Raw genomic sequence first — 21,832 nt, 5'->3', positions numbered from 1 at the left:
ACAATCTTTTTAGTATAAATTACATATAATAAAATGTTTTAATAATGATAAGAGCAAATATCTCTAAAGGATATATCCTGGTCCCTTTGAGTTCCTTGAACAATAGTTTAAAAAAGAGAGAGATCAATCTTAAAAGTAATTCTGAAAATGTTCAAAGAAAAATACTTGCTTCAAAATTGGTAAGTAAGTATTAACTTTTGTAAATATTCATTTCATAGTATCTGACCACAAACAAAGCTTGAAATAAAATAGGCTAAAACCTGGATGAAAATACCATGTGTACCTTCAAAAAGTGCTTGGCCTCCTTGGAGACAAACACATCGTTTATTACGACACTGCGGTCAAAATGGTTGAGGTACCACATTGTCCAAACTCCCGATGTGTTCTCATGGATCTCCAGGTGGAACTGGGCTGCAGAGGAGTCCATTCTAAAATACCTGTGAACACAGCACGTGCATGCTCTCAGCCCCGAGAGTAAGACAACTGTCGGCATTCGAAGGAGCCTCAGTCACAAGGAGAGTAGCATCATAAAACGTCAGAGAATGGATGTTAGCACTGGGAACGACCGCACAGGTCACTTCAGCCTTTGTTCCCACACACAGAGCATCTGAAGGACAGAGGCTGCCAGGCGAAACCAGGACCCGGTGTAGCTGAGAAACACGGCGGGAGGCTTTCTCCTCCCACACCTGGCTGCCTGGCCCAGAGCCTATTTGGTGAACTGAATCGTTCACCTTCCTCTTTCCCATTCTGCAAACAACCCGTTTCTGGTTGTCAGCGGTGTGAATGCAAGGAATGCAGCCCAGGGAATCATACTAGCCCTCGTTACATTTTCAAAATCATTTCTGAACAAACACTCACACACAAAACCCAAACGACTTCAGGGAAAGTGGGGTTAACCTACCCTGGGACCACCGGAGAGGAGAGGCATGCTGTTAGTGTTGGAGTGTTTTTTGTTTTCTTCGTGACTTCCTTCATGCCACTATCACATGATGGAGCTGTTTTGAGGTATAAAGAAATGAGTGTAAAGTACAATATCTTTTATATCACTACACCTAAACAAAAACAAGGTATGTGTGTTATTTATAACCTCCTAATTATTTCACTGTTTTTGTCTCCATGAAAATCATGCATGAGACATAAATGGGAAAATCCTTTCTCAAACCTTATCTTCTTTACTGGCTTGCTGTCACTGATCTCAAACAGGGTATCTGCCACCCCACTGTACTCCCCCCCCCCCCCGCATTTATAAAACAACCTCTCACTTCTTTGGGGGGAAAAAGAGTCAATGCATTGTGGCTTTCTTTTTATAAAGATCTGCATTCACCAAAAGTAAGAGGAAAGCCCGCAGGTCTGCCAGAGATGACAGAGGTGACGACTGAAGCCCGGCGGGGCGGGGTGGGAGGAGCATGGGGAGGCATGAGCAGGACAGAAATACAGCCTCCACAATAGGATGGAGCCTTTCAGAGAAGGTGGGGATGCGTTTCAGAACACCGCTGCTTTATCCAAGCAACAAGCTGCCCTTGAGCTGGGTCACACTATTCATTAAATCACTGGGATTGAATTCTTAACTCTAATACAAATACCCAAGTGGTTTTTTTTAAAGCTATATGTATGATAAAAAAAATTATAACATGAATAAAGATATGAAAATTAAATCTACTTTTCCCTCCTGACTTCCCAATTATCTTAGAGGAACAACTGCTAACAGATTTGTGAGTATCCTTCCAGTTTTTCTATTTCGTATACAAGTGCATGGATACCCTTAAAAACCCAAATGTACACACGCCGCGTACATTGCATGTCCACGTATGCTTTTAAATACCCGCAGAGTATAGCCCGTGGATGAACTACAATTTAACCAGGCTCCTATCAACAGGTGTTTGTGTTAGTTCTGTTGTCACAAACAATGCACACTCTGTAGGTAGAGCTTTAAATATATCTGTAGATAAGTTCCTAGAAGTAGAATTAAGGACTGAAGAATACATACGGGCATTTTAAATGTTCACAGATTGTCAATTTTCCCTCAAAAACAAAACAAAACAAAACAAAAAACCCAACCCATGTCAATTTATACTCTTATCAAAAACATGAATGGTGTTTTTCCCCCTAATCATTATCAACACATGATGTTAACAATCTTTTATATTTTTATCAATCTAAGTAATAAATTATATCTCACTTGTCCCTTTAAATTCACTTTCCTTTCCATATAAGTGACATGTTTTCCTGTTTAAAAATCCATTTGCATTTCTTTTTTTAAAAAATATGTTTTCATTTATTTTATTTTTTTAGAGAGAGAAAGGAAGGGAGAGGGAGAAACATGTTTGAGAGAGAAACATTGATTGGCTGCCTCCTGAATGGCCCCCACTGAGGATTGAGCCCACAACATGGGCATGTACCCTGATCGGACATCAAACCAGCAACCTCCTGGTGCATGGGTGACACTCAACCACCGAGCCACACTGGCTGCGCTATTTGTATTTCTTTACAGAAATCTTCTTAACTGTGAGTACGAACCAAAGGATAGGATTGGGTTCATGCTCATCAGACCTTCTGCATCGCATTCTACACAAAACATCAAAACTAAGGCAGCACAATCTCTCTCTCTCTGTGAAGGGAGTATCTCCAAACACATTTACATTCTGGTCTTTCAAATCCCCCACTGAGTTACACTTTAAACTCAAAATCCTCTGCATGTGGCAGAATAGAAGTGGCACAGCCAAGCATCTTCTCCATCCTGCTCTCAGAACGGTGAAGGCTGCGGTACGGAGAGCAGGCCCACTCTCTTTCTTGGAACACTGCCTACTCGGCAGTGGTAAGTCCTTCCACAGAAAGAACTGCCATCGATAACAAACATAAAAAGGCAGCCTCCAATATTTTTAAAATCTGTACCTTTGCAAGTAAAAGAGGCAATTTTTGTAAAGTTCGTTGTAGAGGAAGGTAGGAGCACCGGTTCAAACTGCAGAGACAGAGCGTCTCTCTGTGAGAAATGATGGACATCCTGTAACAACAGCAAAAAATCCAGTTAGCACTCTCGGCCAGGCCACTGTGCATCTAATGTGAATCAACTCTGTGAAATAACTAAGGAGCTCAGACTGGCATTCATATAGCAACTGCGCAGCACATGTGTCTACAACAGTACGAAGGGGGTGCTGGTAACCTTCATCCAAATAGGGGTTCAAGCCAGGGGAAAGGGGGTGCAATGAAAGCAGCAGAGAGTAGAGATAAGTGTTTCTGTATCTGTTCCTGAAAATTCCTCATGTTCTACAATGAAATACACTTGTGAGTTTAACATTTACTAGATATAAAGCATTTATAATTACCTGTATCCATATAAGGCTGTTTCCCGAATGTAATATATACATATTTACGGCCGAATCATCTGTCCAAAAGAATCAGAGTGAGGAGGTTAAAACAAAAAGCTGTATCATTCTCACACATGACACATTTCTCTCTCTCTAAAAAAAGAAGTACCTCATTTTGCAACACAGCAATTGGAACTTGGAGCTATTTCTGCGGAGTATTCTTTTAAGTCACAAGAAAAAGGACCCTTACAAAATACTAACCCACCAACACAGGCTCTCTGAATGACAGATAGATGCTGAGTTCAGGGTCAGGCACTGCCTCTCTGGCTGCAACCAACCGCCTGGACAGCTTCAAATATGGCTGTGCTTTCCTGGCGACTAGTCAGCCCTCATTTCCGCATTTAGACAACCATACTTGGAGGAAATAAAACCTGGGATCTCAAACCACAGCCTTCCTTTCAAGCCTCACCAACAGAGGTAGTCCCTATGGGGCAGGAGTCTTCTCTACTTTGATGTCTACTTGGCCGTTCTGAGAATCGCCAAAAGCTTACAACATGGAGACAGGAAAGCCCTCCTGCTGATGAATTATTCCTATAATCAATTCTCAAGCGTTGTTTGAACAACAATAAGAATGCCAATATCAAACTATATGTTGGAGCCATTTCTTTTTCTGAATATGTACGTATGTGGGTGTACACACACACACACACACACACACATACATACCAGAACAGTCTTGACAACCATTGGATGATAGCAAGTCCTACATTATAAATCTCATGGATCACATAATATGTGTCTCCAATAAAACTTCCTAGAAACTTAAACTGATGAACTAGGTTATTTCTGGTTAGTAGAGCTGTTTTCAAAAATAAAGTTCATAGAACGAACACTGAAATTCCTACTACTCTCACTTGTCAGGCATCAAGGAACAACCAGTATCCCATCAACTATTTAAAAAATACAAAACAGCAGGATTTGGTCAACTGAGCTTCTGCAAATCAGTAAAACTGCAACAAGAGACACAAAACTTCCAACACTTTGTGAATATTTATATTAAGTTGTTGTGCCCAGAATGCCAAGAAAAATGATTCCTAAGGAAACTTATAGACTAGTTTGCTTTTGCCCCTTAATTTACTCCAAAAATTTACTCACAGCTGCAGATCGAGAACCAGTTACTATTACAATTGCTTAATAATGTCGAAAGCCGCAGCTCTTTGTGTTGGAGTGTGATGATGTGATCTATAAGTAAATGTTATAGAATGATGACGCAGGTTAATCATAATATGTTACCATGAAAATCTGAAGCGATTCCACCTTACCTGAGGTCTCAGATTTATCTGTAGCTACATAAATAATAGAAAGATGATCTAACAAATCCTGTGTGTTTTGTTCAAATTCTTTTGAGGCGTTTTCCATTGTTACAATTATGCTCATCTGTAGCCGTAAAACATCATCGGATTCCAGATAACAACTCTGAGATTGGAGGGATGGAAAAAAGGAAAACCTTAAAGAATGATCTGAACTTGGTGATCTCAAATTTTAAGGGGAAAAGCACTTATGGTAAGGGCATGTGTACTTCTGAGAACAGAATGTGCTGTTTTATTTTTTATATGTAAGCAAAGAGGCAGGAAGAAAAAAATTTTTTTTCATTTTACCTTTAATCGCTGACACACTTTGTTATGTAAACTGCATTCCAGTTGCACCTGCAAGAGGCTAGTATTAGTGGTTTCTGCCTAAAAGAAAAAAAAGGGGGTGGGGGGAACAATGTAAAAGAAAGCAAAAGGCGCAATCTAGCATTAATAGCAGACAATCTATCATTTATTCAGGAACTACATTTACTCAATTGACAAACATCTGAGTATCTGCTAACTGCTGGGTGTTATTCTATTTACTGGAAATATAACCATCAATAAAACAGTTCACATTCTAATGGAAGTCATAAGCTCTCCCCTTGGGCAACATGAAAACTCTGACTATGGCAATAAACAGATAAATGTGTTCTAGATATACACAGGAACACTGTAGTTTGGCATCGCTGATACTTTTTTAACACTCTTTTTCCACATAGGAGTCTACTTTTATTTTAAAGTAGGTTCAGCAAGCAATCGCCAATTAACTGTTCTTCTGTCTTCCTTCCTTCAGTAGAATGACCTTAAAAGCTATGACAAAATCATAAAAGGTGTCCAAAATTCAACTGGCTATCATTCCTTTATTTTTCCATTACAGTTGACATTCAATATTATTTTATATTAGTTTCAGGTGTACAGCACAATGGTTAGACAGTTACCAGTATATAAGGTAAAAAGTGATCTGATAAGTCCAGTGTGTACCTGACACCACAGTAGTTATTACAATATTATTGACTATACTAGTATTTCGTATGCTGTACTCAACATTCCCATGACTATTGTGTAATTACCAATTTGCACTTCTTAATCCCTTCACCTTTTTCTTCACCCAACCCCTCCACGAATCCTCCCCATCTGGCAATCATCAGTTTGTTCTCTGTATCTATAAATCTGTTTCTGTTTTGTTTGTTCATTTATTTTGAACTTTAGATTCCCCATATAAGTGAAATCACATAGTATTTGTCTTTTTCTGTCTGCCTTATTTCACTTAGCACCCTACCTAGAAGGTAATACCTTCTAGGTCTATCCATGCTGTTGCAAATGGTAATACCTCATTCTTTTTTAAAATATATTTTTTATTGATTTCAGAGAGGAAGGGAGAGAGAGAGAGAGAGATAGAAACATCAGTGATGAGAAAGAATCATTGATGGGCTGCCTCCTACACGCCCCTTACTGGGGATTAAGCCCACAACCTGGGCATGTGCCCCTGACCAGAACTGAACCTGGGACCCTTCAGTCCACAGGCTGACACTTTCCACTGAGCCAAACGATTGTAATAGTAGCTGGTTCATTTTTTTTATGGCTGAGTAATATTCCGTTGTATAGATGTACTACTTCTTTTTTTAAATGTTTTTATTGAGAGACAAAGGGTGAGGGAGAGAGAAGCACTGATGAGAGGGAAACATTGGTTGCCTCCTGCATGCTCCCTATTTGAATTGTGCCCACAACCTGGGCATGTGCCCTGACTGAGAATGGAGCCAGTGACCTCTCGGTGCATGGGAAAATGTTCAACCAACTGAGCCACACTGGCCATGGCCAACATCTTCTTTAGCCAATCATCCACTAATGGGCAGTTAAGTTACTTCCATATCTTGGCTCTTGTAAATAATGCTGGTTCCATGTGCACTTGAAAAAAATGTATATTCTGCTGCTTTGGGGTGAAATGCTCTAAAAATATCATTTAAATCCATCTGGTCCAATATGTCACTTAAGGCTGCTGTTTTCTTGTTGATTTCTTGTCTGGAAGATCTATCCATTGATGACAATAGGGTGATAAAGTCCCCTAGTATGATTGTATTACTGTCATAGGTCATATTTTTAATATGTGGGAGAGTTATGAATAGAAGGGAGAGTATATATCAAAAGAATGCAGAATTTTGCCCTAGCCAGTTATGCTCAGTGGCTGGAGAGTTGGCCCATGCAATGAGGAGTAGAGAGTTCAATTCCTGGTCAAGGTTTGATCCCCAGCTCTGTTGGGGTGGGTGCGGGAGACAACCAGTGGATCTGTCTCTCTCATATCAATGTTTCTCTCTCTTTCTCTCTTCCCCTCCCTCCCTCTCTCCCACTCTCTCTAAAAATCAATAGAAAGATATCCTCTAGTATTAACAACAACAATAACAAAAAGGAAGAACACATTTTTCATCACGTTCAACGATCTTAACAGGCACATGCGATGCCACTGACTTATCTTGAAGACGGGAAATGCAAAGTCCCATCCAGGGATACAGCCTTTTGGGTGGGAGGGCAGGGGGCTGCAGGCGGTGAATGCACAGAAAATGTGCAGCATGTGAATCTAAGGGGCCTGGTTTTTAGAGTTCTTCTTCTGTTGAGTGTGATGTGTCTGGTATAGTTTTGCAGAAGGGCACTGGGCTGGGCAGCCACAGTCAGAACACCAGAAAATCTCCACAAGCTAAGAAGGCATTCCCCGAATCCTTGGCTGACTTAACTGTGGGTAATGTCTATTTACTTCAGGGAGATTTAGTACGAAGTAGAATCACCCTAATTATGTTTAATTTGTTAGATTTATAAGAATTACCTAAGTACATTATATAAAAACCCGTTTTGTAACTACTTTGTCATTCGGTCAATTAAAGTACAGAAAAAATAAAATAGATTACATTTTAGAATGCAGTAAAAATATTTAAGGAGTTTAACCAAGCTTGTAAATGGGACCAAGCATTCACCAACAGCTCTTTTAAAGAAGTAATTGTTGGTATTTGCTAGACTTAAACAGGAAAACACCACTGTGAACAGAACCTAAAATCTTAAAGAAGAAACATTTTTTAATTTGTCTTTCTGGGAACAAATCCCACTATCAAAGACATAAACAACAACAAAAAGCCCACCACTTCTCTGAAGTTGCTTTCAAAGTTACAAAAAACCTCCATATCCAAATCCAATAGAAACTTCTTTTTTTGCCGGATCCTGCTCTCCCACCTAATACCATTAACCATTTATCCTTCTGGCTTTTCCCTTTCATCTTTGGCTCTATGACCACCAGATGTTGGAATTATTTTGGATTCTGTCTTTTGTCCTCTTCACTCTCTCACTAAGGGAGAGACAAGTTGAAGTTTGTTTCTCCAGCTCAGACCTCTCTGCACACCTCTACGTCCAACCAATGGCGGGGCATCCGCCTGGACATGCCTCCCTCACACAGGCCAAGGCAGCGGGCCTTGCTGTGCACTGGCCTCCTCTTAGCACCATGCTTCATATTTTGTTTAAGCCAGAAACTTGAAAACTTCATGTTCTCACTCACCCTCCTCAAACTAACCCCAAACCAACTTATTCTGATTGTGCCTCCTTGGCAGCCCTTGAAGCCATTCAATTCTCTTCATTCCTAATACCCTAAAGATCAGGGGTCAGCAAACTATGCCCGTGGGCCACATCCAGCCCGCTGCCTGTGTTTATAAATAAAGTTTTATTGGAACACAGCCATGCTCATTCGTTGTGAATTATCTATGGCTGCTGTCCTGTTACAATGGCAGAGTTGAGTACTTGCAACAGAGGTCTATGGACTGCGAAGGAGGTAAAAATAACTACTTTCCAGGCCTTTACTGTAAAAGTTTATGGAGCCCTTGCCCTAGTGGGAGGGAAGAAGGGGGGGAGGGACAGAGGCAGGTAGGCTGCTGCACCAACCTCCTCCTACTGTCCCTGTGTCTACCTCTGCTCTCTCCACTCCACTCTCCACATGGCATCAACAGTGAGTTTACATAAGAGGGTACAGGGAGGGTAAATGATGACGGAAGGAGATTTGACTTGCAGTGGTGAGTACACTACAAAATACAGATGATATACTATAGAATTGTACACCTGAAATCTATAGAATTTTATTAACCAACATCAGCCCAATAAATTCAATGAAAAATGAGAGAGAGAGAGGGGGGGAGAGAGAGATTATAAATATGCAAATCAGGTCAAGCCACTTATCTGCTTAAAACCCTTCACAGACTTCCTGCTTGGCCCAAGTCCCAAATCCTTTACTGCAGCTACAGAATGCAGGCACCTGCCTAGTCTCTGCCTCCTTGCTTATGCTCCAGCCTCACGGGTAGACTTTCTGCTCTATTTTGCCTTCAAACTCTATTTTTGCTTATCCTGCACTTTGAACCTACATTTCTGACCCACCCTCCCCTCTACATAGCTAAGGCCAATTCATTCTTTGTGTCCCAGCTTAAACATCACTCAGGGAGGTTTTCCCTGACACCTCAGCTGGGGTAAGTGCCATATTCACACCCACAGCACCTTTCACCTGACCTTCATTAACACTCCTCATGTGATAACTCGAGGTCTGTGTTCCCCAGCAGACTGTAAGCACCTTGCCTGAAGGGTTTACCACAATGACTACCACTTAATCGGCACTCAATATACAGCTGTGAATGAAGAAAAGTGGGCACACAGCTATATGCTTGCTTCAAAAGGGAAAGAAACTAAAAATAATAAACAATGGCTATAAAATCAAAGTATCAAACCTGATATTTGGCATGTGTTTCTGATCTAAAACTTTCCTAAAAAGTTAAAAAAAAAAAAAAACCCACACCAGCACACTCTCAACTTATCTATAATAATAAAAGCGTAATATGCTAATTAGACCAGATGTCCTTCTGGATGACCTTCCGGACGAAGCCTGGGCTGTGAGGGAAGCCCGGGTCCTGGATGCCTGCCAGTGGCTGGAGGGAAGCCCGGGTCCTGGGTGCCTGCCGGCAGAGAGAGGGAAGCCCGGGTCCCGGGTGCCTGCCGCAGAGAGAGGGAAGCCCGGGTCCCGGGTGCCTGCCGGCAGAGAGGGAAGCCCGGGTCCCGGGTGCCTGCCGGCAGACAGAGGGAAGCCCGGGTCCCAGATGCCGGAGGGAAGCCGGTGCCGGCAGCCGGGGAAGGAAGGCCTACTCTTGCACAAATTTCGTGCATCGGGCCTCTAGTACATTTATAATTAAGTGGGGGTTTTATAACATACAACAATTTAACCATAGATCTTAACCTGGCAAGGCAATTCTCTTCCCTAACATATTTCTTCAAATGTTGAAATAATGTCTGAAGTTCAAAATTATAATTTTGAACATGATTAAAAATCCTATTTGCACAGGAATTTGATGTAATTTAAATGCTCATGTTCTGTCATTCTTGGTACATTTCTGGATGGATGACTTTATAATTTACCATTCTAAATAAGATTCTTCTATTAGCTGGAAACAAAAACAAGCATAAAGCACTATCTTGTTTCGTTGGCTGTAGAACATATTTCCGCATCCCACCAGGGGGAGTTCCAGCACCTCCAAACTGCCCTTGAAGCATGCTAACTTTTCTCAGAGAAATTTAAAGGTTCATGCCTTCCTTTAAAACACACACACACACACACACACACACACATTTACAGGTTCATGTCTTCCTTTAAAACACACACACACACACATTTACAGGTTCATGCCTTCCTTTAAAACACACACACACACACACACACACACACATTTACAGGTTCATGTCTTCCTTTAAAACACACACACACACACATTTACAGGTTCATGCCTTCCTTTAAAACACACACACACACACATTTACAGATCCATGTCTTCCTTTAAAATACACACACACACACACACACACACATTTACAGGTTCATGTCTTCCTTTAAAACACACACACACACACACACACACATTTACAGGTTCATGTCTTCCTTTAAAACACACACACACACACACATTTACAGGTTCATGTCTTCCTTTAAAACACACACACACACACACACACACACACATTTACAGGTTCATGCCTTCCTTTAAAACACACACACACACACACACACACACACACACACACTATTGCAATCTAGACTTTAAAAAGAAAACGACAACCAAAGCATGAGCCAGCTGGGGCCACCACGCATGCTGGGAATAAGAATTCCCCTGAAAGGACCCCCACCAAGCACATTTGTTGTGACAGTAGGACATCTCCTTACCCAGGAGTGTGCTGAGCAGATTATAAAAGAAACACAAAACCCATTTCTCTACTGGTGAAACCTCCCACACTATTTTTGGGGAAAAAAAAAAGAGCTCATAAAGATAGAAAACGAAAAAATGAATTCCTAAATTTCATAGCTAAAAGAAAAAATAATTCCTTTGTAGTTTTCACATAAGTCTATGGGGGTAAATGACTTATCAAAGGGTCCTAAGGTTAGTTGGTGGGAAAATGGAAAACAATAGCAGGTCTTTTGGCACAAGCCAGTGTTTTTTCCAGGTAAATCAGAATAGACCAAGTCGATCCCTCCTAGATACTTAAGAGCCTGAAAGTTCTTCAGCATGGAAACACATATTAGAAAACCATGCCAAGAAATAATGCAAAGGACAAGAAAACAGCGATGTAAAAGCTCCTTTGGTGTGGCTTGTATTCCCTGGGTTTTGTGGTGAAGGGATATGAGTCTAGGTAACTGGATCTAAGAGAGAAAATAAATCACCTTCCTTTATTTGCTAAGAAATTGTTCTTTGTGGACTGGGCCAGGGCCAGAGTGTGATTTGGGGGGATTGTGTGCAATTAAACAGGAAAAAAAAAAGATAGACTATGTAAATGACTTTTATTAATCAAAGTAAACCATATCCTAACAAAAGTATACAAGAGCCTATAACATATTAATCCAGACAGAATGAACAACGTATGATGATCCCAGTAATGACCATCCATGAAAACCTTTCATTAAGGAATATAACTTGGGAAATACAAAAGAATTACTTAAATAAGTCCCAATCTTAGGTTCTATTTTCCTCACACATTTTTCTCCACTTCCTCAATTTCGAATGCTAAATTTCAGAGGTCTTTATAAAGGTAAATCGTTTATGCCAATGTGTGCCTCAATCGGAACACAGTTTAAGCCTGTGACCATCCCAGCCAGTGGCCCACACACACAGTGCTAGGTACAATACATTCCATACAGCAAATGATTTTGTATAGAAAGAACACTTTCTTGGGTCCCTTCCACACAACACTCAGGCTCTGTAACCACACTCCCAATTTAGTGTTTCCTGCATAACAAACAGGCAGCTGAGCGAACAGTAAGCACTGTTTGTTGCTTTAACCTTATGTTAAACAGCAATTGTGTTTCAACCCTCACCCCTACCACTACAGACCTTTCTAGTCCTCAGATATTTAACTGCTGAAGTGAAATTTACCTACGTTGCCAGAACCTCTCACTACAATGTTTGTAAAAAACCTAGGTACTGGCTGGAGTGCATTTTTTGTTTTGTTTCGTTAAGGGAAAGGGGATTAAAGCATATGTATAGCATTTTTGCTTCTCCAAATCTTTGCAGAAAAGGCAGTGTGGCCAGATGACTATACTCACCATAAATTCAAGATGAAACCCAGCCACAAGACCTTGGTGACATTTCTACGCTTTCCCAGGTTCAGCTTCCTCTTCAGTAATACAGAACTAAGGAACTCACCGCCGTGTGAAAAGCATTAAATGAGATACATATGCCCACCGCAGGACACGCAACAGGCCCTCATGAGGGAGTGTTATGATTTTTACTTGTTCATTCATTATTAATGCATGAAGTTGGTAAAATCCCACAACAAATCATCTCAATGCTTCTGGGAAGCATTTTCCCCACATCTAATGTGTTAGAGGGGAAACTCCTCTTCACCACACTGTGGGTTTTAAGAGAAGGGGTTGTTTTCCTAAACACTTCAGATTCTTTTCATCTTATTTCACCGTTGGTTCAGAACCCAAGCAAAGAGAGAAATGTTGTAGCACATCACCTCCCACCGCGCTGAATGTGCCACTAACCCTGAAAGACAAAGAGCAATTTAGAGACCAAATTAACACTCGGATATTGAGACTTTTGGTGGGACCAAGTAGCAGTGGCCTGTATCTTTACACGTGGGTGGCTCTGAACTCCTACAACCTGGGCTGGCACTTTCAGGAGAGCCGTGTGGACGTTCACCTTGGCAGGTCATGCCGCACATGGTGGTTCTGTCCAAAGGCTAACAGCTATTTTTACCCAAATGGATGCTGCTGGGCCTTAAGCAAATGGCAAGTGGCTCCTGAAGGTCTGGCTCAGCCCTTGAACCTGGGCCCAGGCTCAGCAAAAGCTCAGGTGTGAAGATGCAGGCTGCTGTGGCTTGACCTTGAGCAGCAAAGGCACAGCTCTGACCTAAGTAGGTGTGGCCATGGCAAGGATGAGGCTACGAAAGGAAGGATGTCACAGTAGAAATCAGTGTGGTGGTTCCTCAGAAAATTAAACATACAACTACACCAAAGTAACAGGAGGGGCACAGACAGATACTTGTACACCCAATTCATAGCATTATACACAATAGTCAAAAGGTGGAAGCAACCCAACATCCATCAGTGGATGAATGAGTAAACAGCACACAGTATATACACACAAGGGACTATTATTCTGTCTTAAAAGGGAAGGAAATTCGGACACATGCTACAACATGGATGAACCTTGAAGACATTATGCTCAGTGGCATAAGGCAGTCACAACAGGACAAATACTGTGTGATTCCACTTCTAGGAGAAGACTTAGAAGAGCCAGATTCATGGAGACATAAAAAAGAATAATGGTCATGGGGGGGGGGAGGGAAGGGTGGCTGAGAGGAGGTAAAAATGGGGAGTTAGTGTTTCATGGGTACAGAATTTCAGTTTGAGAAGATGAAAAAGGCCAAGAGATGGATGGTGGAGATGGTTGCACAACACTGTGAATGTACTGAATGCCACTGAGCTATACACTTATAAATGGTGAAAATAATAAATTTGTGTTATGTATATTTTACCACAGGAAAAGAAAATAAAAGGAAAAGAGAGAAAGGAGAAGGAAGAGGGAGGGGGCAGGGCAGGGGGCGGGGCCGGGAGGGAGAAAAAGATAGCCCCAACCAGGACTCTCTTCAAAACAGAGCTTCCAGAATACCACCTGCTGCTTTGCTATCCAGGTCTTAGAGAAAAGCTGGGTCCATCTCCTGGCGGCAGTGTGGACAGGCTGCTCCTGATTTGTTCCCTTTTTATGCATTACCTTCACGGCTGAGAGAACTGAGAAAGGGTGCAGCTCAAATTCAAGAGGTTGGTCCACTGATTCAAAAGTTCCTCCCCAATTCACTGGCACTAGATTTATGAGCCATCTCAATGCTGACCACCATTTTAGATTTTCAAGATCCAACGTGGCAGAGCCACATAAGGGTGACAGATGTTATAAATAAAAAAAAACCCAGTAAGGGTATTCTTACTAAAGAGATATGCTGTCACACTGGTTGCATTAGAGAAGTAATTTGACGAAACGATGGCACAAACAAATTAGATAACCACTAAGGTCTGCCCTTGGAACCACCAGGTGCATTCTGAAAATCAAGGAGGTGCCAGAAGGTTAGAGGAACACACTTTACACACTTGAGTCTTCCTACTGGGCCCAGAGGAACAAAAACCAAAAAAAAAAAAAAAAAAAAAAAAAAGGAAGGCAGGCTGATGCCGCAGGAGGAAGAGAGGGCTGCCCTTTGGAGGAAAAGCTGACGTTTTAGGGGACGACCAGACAGAGCTGGAATACAACAGGAGACCTGGACAGCCCGGTTCCACAGACATAGAAAGAGAAGTGAGACAGCCTGGGATCTCACTGAAATGAGGAAATATGTATCGTCGTGCTTGTTGGAGCTTAAAAAAATACCAATAAGGAAGACAGGCCATTTTGCCACAGGAAAATAAAATAAAAGGAAAAGGGAGAAAGGAGCAATTAGACTGAAATGGCTCCCCCAAGAGGAATTAGGATTCAGGTCCAGGAACTATGGAGGAACACACTTCGAAAGCCAGGCACAGAGCTCATGGGAAGGGTGACCGAGGACCCGCACCCTCCAAGGCCAAGACCCAGGGCCACGTAAGATCTCGCAGGCTGTGAAGGGGAGACCAGGGGGAGCAGAGCAGAGAGTTCAGAGCATGGCAAGATGAATGCAGTTACTGCTGGGGCCCTAAGGGAATATGCTTGATGTTCCTGGGATTAGACTCCAAGTAAGAGAAAGCACAGCACAGAAGAAACCCATTAAAGAGGAACCAGGCAGGACTAGATAGACGGGTCCCAGGCCTGATTCAGGGGTTGGTCACTCTAATGGGAGAGGTTTATGCAAGACGATGCAATGAGGGAAGAGGAGATCTGTTTGAACAACAGATACTTTTAGCAGACTCAAAGGTTATTGACTTTATCTTTCTTGCTTTGGCAGAACTCATAAGAAAACATCTAGAGGGGAATGAAAAAAAAAATATATATATATATGTCAAAAAGTAAAGGAAAAAGAAGAAAAATGGGTGCATCAATTCCAGCAAACAGCAGCAGCTTACAAGTGTTAAGAGAAAGAAAGAGACCAACAAAAGAAGCTGGTTAAACAGCTCAAAACTCAACTGAGCCTTCCTAAGAGGAAGAGGGGCACAGGGGATAACAGCACATCCTGGAGGCTCAGCCCACGACTTTGGAGAAAGAAGGGCCACGAACAACCTGGGGAGATAGGGAGTGACTCACGGCCAAGGTCCACCCCCACTAGGGCCTGAGTTCCCTATCAACAGCAGCCCCCCTGCCAGGAACCTGCTGGGAGCAATGCTCCACTTGAAATAAGTGGGGCGAGGAAGGAAAAGCCTTCCCTGTCGTAGGTTCCAGAGCTTCAATGAGTCCACAGTAAGAGGCTCAACATCTGTGCGCACAGCCTCTGTAGCCACTCCATCCCTAAACAGAGGGCAACCCCATTCAGCACACCAATCAGCACGGTGGGGGGGGGGGGGGGACGACAAGGGTTCTGTGCCAAAAGGAGGGAAAGACACACCTAACCACTAGCCTGCAGCCACTCCCAGGTTCTAACTCAGGAGGCTAGAGCAGCTCAGATGCTGCTTTCTGAGAAGGAACTAATGTGCACAGGTGATTCCTCCCTAACCCCCAAAGGTCTCAAATTAACTTCTTTTTTTAAAAAAATATATTTTATTGATTTTTTACAGAGAGGAATGGAGAGGGAGAGAGTTAGAAACATCGATGAGAAAGAAACATCGATCAGCTGCCTCCTGCACACCCCCCACTGGGGATGTTCCCGCAACCAAGTTACATGCCCTTGACCAGAATCGAACCTGGGACCCTTCAGTCCGCAGGCCGACGCTCTATCCACTGAGCCAAACGGGTTAGGGCTCAAATTAACTTCTTGACAAGCAAGCGGCTCCATCAAGTTCAAATGCCAAGATCCTGGACTCAGAACAACTGGCATGAAATGAAGCTGAAATCAAGTTGATGCTCTGTCTGTCCTCCATCTCTCTGGCAAACAGAGGTACTGGGAACAATTTTTTGCTTAGAATTAGTGCCTTGAGAGTGGGGGTTGGGGGCATGCTTTCCAAAACTGGTGGATGTTAGGTTGATAATATGATATTCTTGTATCTTATTAAGATTCTAGACTCAAGTGAGGCTTAAGAGACACTTAGTATTAGACTACTGTAACTTCTGAAACCCCAAGGCAGTCATCCACACTCTAGCAAGAGCGAGCCCAGGCTATAGCTGCTGAGGTTTCTCCAGCTACACACAGGCATGGAGAATCTCTCTGGCAAAGACAAAAAATAAATAATAAAAAATAAGATTTAGAGAGGACTTCAAATTCTTTGAATGCTAACTCACAAGCCAAGCTAATTTGATATTGGGACTATGGCCTTGAACTTTCATGTCTTACCAAAGGACTGACTCTCTGATTTTTAAAATTCTCCTAGAGGATTTATATTTGTTTTAAAGTTAAATGAGGAATGTGTTTTAGCTCTGTGCCAGGTACTAGTTCTAAGCATCTTACATGTATCAACTTATTCAATAGCTACAGCAATCCTATGAGATCCTGTTATTTTTACCTAATTTTACAGATAAACTAAGAAACAGCAGGTTAGGTAATTTGGCCAAGGTCACTCAGAACCAAGATGGCCTGGTGGCCTGGTTTCAGAACTCACCTACTTTTTTATTTTTATTTTTAATCTTTATTGTTGAAAGTGTTGCATATGTCCCATTTCCCTCCACTGACCCCTTCTAGGCCACCCACACCCCCCAGAATTCATCTTCTTATTTGCCACCCTATGCATGTCTCTGATGTGGCATCCTCATATGGCTGTTTTTATTGGAGCATTTTAACTGTTATTTGATCCCACTGTAAATGCTCTGATAGGCTGCACTGGATATCATACTTGAAAAGAATGTGGGATGGGAAAAAGAAAAGAACATGAACTTTCAACCCTGGGTACAGTGTGGCTGTGGAGCAGATTATTAATGAATTCTGTTAATTCATCTCAGAACTTTCTAGGGGCAAACTCAACAGTGTGCCCCAGCAGTCTCAGGGGGATCAACAAAGAAATGGGGTGTGGTGCTCCTGGGAGACGGGACAGGCTCAGGAAGGTGGACACAGAGCCACGGGACATCTCATGACCTCCTCATCAGAGAAGGGAGGATCGCGGGCTTAGGAATAGGTGAGCCCAATGGGTTAGGAGAAACATTAGAAGGAAAAGATTCTCTTCCCCTAAATACTCCACTCCTCTTGCCCCAAGCCCTCTTCTCCCCTCAAGGCAGAGGGAGGTGCCTATTGGTGGGCACCAGAAAATGCTCCTGTGCTAGAGGCAAGGGTGACGAGGGGGGAGCTAGTGGAGGAGCTGGCTCCTTTCTCCTTCACCCTACAGCCTGGGTAAGGGTGTCTGACCTTGATGCAAGCTTCCCTTGCATGGGCCACCCCATGGTGTACCTAGGAGATAGGGCATTAGCAACTCTGGCTCTTTCTTACCTCAGCTCATGCAGAAGAATGCAGCTGATCAGTAATAAAAAGGTGCATTTTAGTTCTCTAACTCCTGATTCTTATAGGTCTACTATTTTAGCACCTGGCCAGAAAGAGAGGTACTGGGCATCTTCAAGTCATTTAACAAAATTTTCTAGAATATTCTAATATAATGAATGTTTAAAAATCATCAGAAAACAATCATGTCCTATAATTTCATAAATAGCTAAGACAATAATTTCTTTCTTTTAAAGACATTTATTCAGCCCTGGCTGGTTTTTCTAAGTGGTTAGACGCAGGGGTGGGCAAACTTTTTGACTCGAGGGCCACAATGGGTTCTTAAACTGGACCGGAGGGCTGGAACAAAAGCATGGATGGAGTGTTTGTGTGAACTAATATAAATTCAAAGTAAAGGAGCGGAGGGGAGAGCAAGAGAACCGGATAGAACAGCCGGATCCGGCCTGCGGGCCGTAGTTTGCCCACGGCTGGTAGAGCATCAGCCTGAGAAATGAAGGGTTGCTGTTTTGATTCCCGGTCAAGGCGCACATGGTCAAGGCACACATGCAGGAGGCAACCAATGGATGTGTCTCTCTCACATCGATGTTCTCTCTCTCTCTCGCTCTCTCTCTCTCTCTCCCTCCCTCCCAGCTACTCTCTCTAAAAGTCAATGGAAAAAAATATCCTCGGGTGAGAATTAAAAAATAAAAAAATAAAAAAATAAAGACATTTAATTTTCAAGCATTTGTTTACTGCATGGCGATAGGGTCAAGCTCTGCACTAGGTAATACGAGAGCAAATATTGATTAGAACATGATTCCTGCTCTTAAGGAGCTTATGATCATAGTCCAGGAATCACATACATAGAGACAAAGCTTTCCAGTATTACTCTGGCCAAGACAGGGATGCTCAGAGCGTTCAGGAAGGAGGGAGTCAATTCTCCTGGGAGGCAAAAAAAAGAGACAAACACTGAGCGTAAAGAGGCCCCAGGAAACTGTGTTCTGGGAACCAGAGGACCCCACTGGCCTGTAAAACACATGAGGGAAACACCCACACCCACGCCTCCTGGTATTTCTCCCTCGGCTTCCCACACTTCCCTCCTTCCTCTACTCACCAACCCTCCTTCTCGCCTCTTCCCAAGCTCCCATTCCATTGAATCATTCTCACTTGTGGCTCCGAAGGAAAGAAGATATATTTTTTTTTAGCTCAGGCAATTTCCTTGCTTTTAAAAACTATATTCAGAGGTAGGTAGGAGGAGGAAATTAGGTAATGGCATATATTTACCTAACATACAGTCAGAACTTTCCAGAGTCAGACAGCCTATCATTTTTATGTATAAGAAAAATCAAACAGCTTTCACCATACAAAGAGATGGCATTACTAGTAAATACATTATGATGACACCGACTTGTAGGAATTCTCAGCTATTCCACCCGGAAATTCTATTTTGTTTCATTTAGCGAATTATGTAAGACAGTGAGAAAACAGAGCAGCTACAGAGGCCTTGCACCATTCCCTCTTCTCAATGTTCCATCTCCAAATCCTACATCAGACTTTTGCAACTTATTTGTTCGTGAGAAATCCAAGTCTTTCCATTCCTCCCCTATCCAACTGTGATGGAAAAAAGCTTCCTTGTTCTCCTCCCTATGCTGATTTTACAGCTTCCCTTCCCAACGGCCAGGTTTCATTGCCAGAGGCCAGCACCTCCGGAGGCAGGGAGCAGGGAAGCAACCCAACCCGGGCACCTTCCAGGCAGCAGGCCCCGCTATCGTCCTTGCCCAACACCTGTCCCAGGCAGACAGGCACGGAGCCTGACATCACCATGCCCAAAGCAAAGGCTGTGCCAGTCTTAAAAGGTTAGGAACTCCTGGTCTGAAACGTGTATTAGATATCACACGGAATGCCCAGAAATAATCTCCCCTTCACACAGTTCAGTGACATGACCCCATGGTGGGGGAGGGGACCCCCATCACTCACACACACACACACTCAGAAAAAAGGACTGCAAGGATGTGACCAAACAAATACTCATCCTGGTTACCTTTGCTGAGTGTGACTGTGGTCTTGGGGTGTATTTCTAATATTTCACTTCTCTGATTTCCCCTGTTTTCTTATAACTACATTATAATTTTTATAATCATACTCTTTTTAGACAATTCAATGTGATATCTTGTTGGAACACACACACATACACACACACACACACCTTTACTGGGTTTCCCATGTTGCCCCCCAAAACCCACATTTACTTTGCATTTATCTTTCCTGCAACAGGAATTACTAAGTCAAAAGAAATGAAAATCATGATGACACTTACTCCATATGGGCAAAAACGGAAAGCATACTGAGCTGGGACTGCCCATCCTGGCTCTGCTCTCAACCTCTGCCAAGTAACTTAAACTCTAAGTATGTTGGACAATTTCTAAAATAAGAATGATACCACCTGCCCTGGTAGTAAATCTGTTGAAGGTCAAACTGATTGATGTGGAGAAAAGGTGAAGTGACGCAAATCTTAGATGCTACGAGGGGCAGAAGTACTATTTGGGGATGTCAACTCAAATGCCATTGACTCATCTATCTATTAAAAACCCGGGGGGGCCTCAATGTACTGAACACTACGTTGCTGCCTCTGAGATGATAGAAATGAAAAACGCCCTGTCCCACAGAGCCTCGAGGAAGAGCAGGGGCGTGGACAACAGGGGACAGTAACTCTAAGGCAGGGATTGGATCCAAGTGCATGGGACCACAGCACAGACTTGCTGGGAACCCGGAGCGGTTTCAGAGGAGGTGGTGTCAGAACTGGGCCTTGAAAGATGGAATGAGAAGGATGATTAGAGTCAAGCGGGGTCAGAGCTTATGGAGGTGAGATGGTTTGTAAAACAGGGAAGCCCTGTTCGGGCAACGAGAGGTTACGACTGCTCTGCAGCTCCAGCCGCTAACCATCCTGGTGCCTGACCAGCACCGAGCTCAGCTTCCTCACCTCTGAGTGACAGTGGAGGAAAGTGCACCCCTCGTGTGGAATCACCTGTAGCACAACACTGCGCAAAGGCACACATCGGTTCTCTGACTGTTTTTTATTTCATTCCTCGTGACGGGACTGGGTTGGGTTTGCAGCAGCAAAATATCTGATGTCATATGTGGTCATTCTGACAACTCACATTTCTCTCAAGTTTTGAAACAGAGAGCTTATGGCCATCTTAAGCATACAAACTTTGAATGGTGACAGCTGGGTACTAGACTTATGAGGATCACATTGTAGGTATATAAACACTGAATCACCATGTTGTACACCTGAAACTAGAAGAGAATGCTATACAGGTAAGGTTCATAACATGTTGACTCAAGAGTTTTCTCAATTTCGAAAGTTATTCAGAGATGATACGAATAGTGAGCTCCCTGATAACCATGGAAATATGGATAATCGAAGGGGAAGAAATGGCCGAACCTACATGCTAGTAATGAAATGCGTATTAAAAGAATGTGAAGGTACCATTCTATACCGTCTAAAACATCAAAAACATTCTGTGCACGAAGCCACACACAGACAGGACTGGAAGCAGGGAGTGGAAAGATGGTAAGACACTCCTGGAGGAATGTCATTACTGGGCACTATGGAGGTTCTGTCTTCCTAAAAAGCAACCTGGCAAGATTTAACAAGCTCTATAAAAAGGTTCGTAGTCTTTAACTACAGGATCCCTCTTTATGAAATATACCCCAAGGAAACAGGTCACTTAAAGGGAACTAAGAAACATAAAATATGTACATGGCTTAATGGTAACAATAATGGAAAACTGGAAATGTTTCTGATTACCAAAAAGCAAACTATGAAATGTCGGCACCATGGACTATACAGCCATTAAAAATAAATACTTCTTGTTATATACATACACGGTTTCTATACATATCGGGATTTTTTTCAAAAGCAGAAAAATAAGTAAAATCATCATTCTAGGTAAAAAGGCTGTATGTACTCGGTAAAAGATACACAAATTTAGAGGGCTTCAAAGTTTGGCCTTGACTAGCATTCAAAATAAATCGACTGTTAAAATCACCTGTGTTTGTGAAAGCTGAATGCTCTGGACCTGTGGGAGCAGAAAATAAGCATTTGTGAGCTGCTGTGCAGACCCTTCTGTAGAGATTCTGCGAGTACCAATTCCAGATACC

The 21,832-nt window shown here is 42.6% G+C and overlaps 1 protein-coding gene across 1 annotated transcript in view; it reads right to left on the bottom strand.

Annotated features, from left to right (window-relative positions):
* Positions 1 to 21,832, bottom strand: part of TMEM131L (transmembrane 131 like) — a 148,473-nt gene that overhangs the window by 44,617 nt on the left and 82,024 nt on the right. Inside the window, exons 7-13 of the mRNA XM_080672420.1 lie at positions 21,721 to 21,831; positions 4,964 to 5,041; positions 4,628 to 4,781; positions 3,324 to 3,382; positions 2,893 to 3,001; positions 902 to 995; positions 284 to 437 (exon numbers count right to left, since the gene is read on the bottom strand). Of these exons, the coding sequence (XP_080528546.1) occupies positions 284 to 437; positions 902 to 995; positions 2,893 to 3,001; positions 3,324 to 3,382; positions 4,628 to 4,781; positions 4,964 to 5,041; positions 21,721 to 21,831 (759 nt within the window). The remainder of the gene's footprint in view (positions 1 to 283; positions 438 to 901; positions 996 to 2,892; positions 3,002 to 3,323; positions 3,383 to 4,627; positions 4,782 to 4,963; positions 5,042 to 21,720; position 21,832) is intronic.

Source organism: Plecotus auritus (assembly GCF_963455305.1).
Source record: "Plecotus auritus genome assembly, chromosome: 6".
Lineage (NCBI taxonomy): Eukaryota > Metazoa > Chordata > Mammalia > Chiroptera > Vespertilionidae > Plecotus > Plecotus auritus.
Note: the sequence above shows the minus strand (reverse complement) of the source record. Positions and strands in the feature narration are given on the sequence as shown.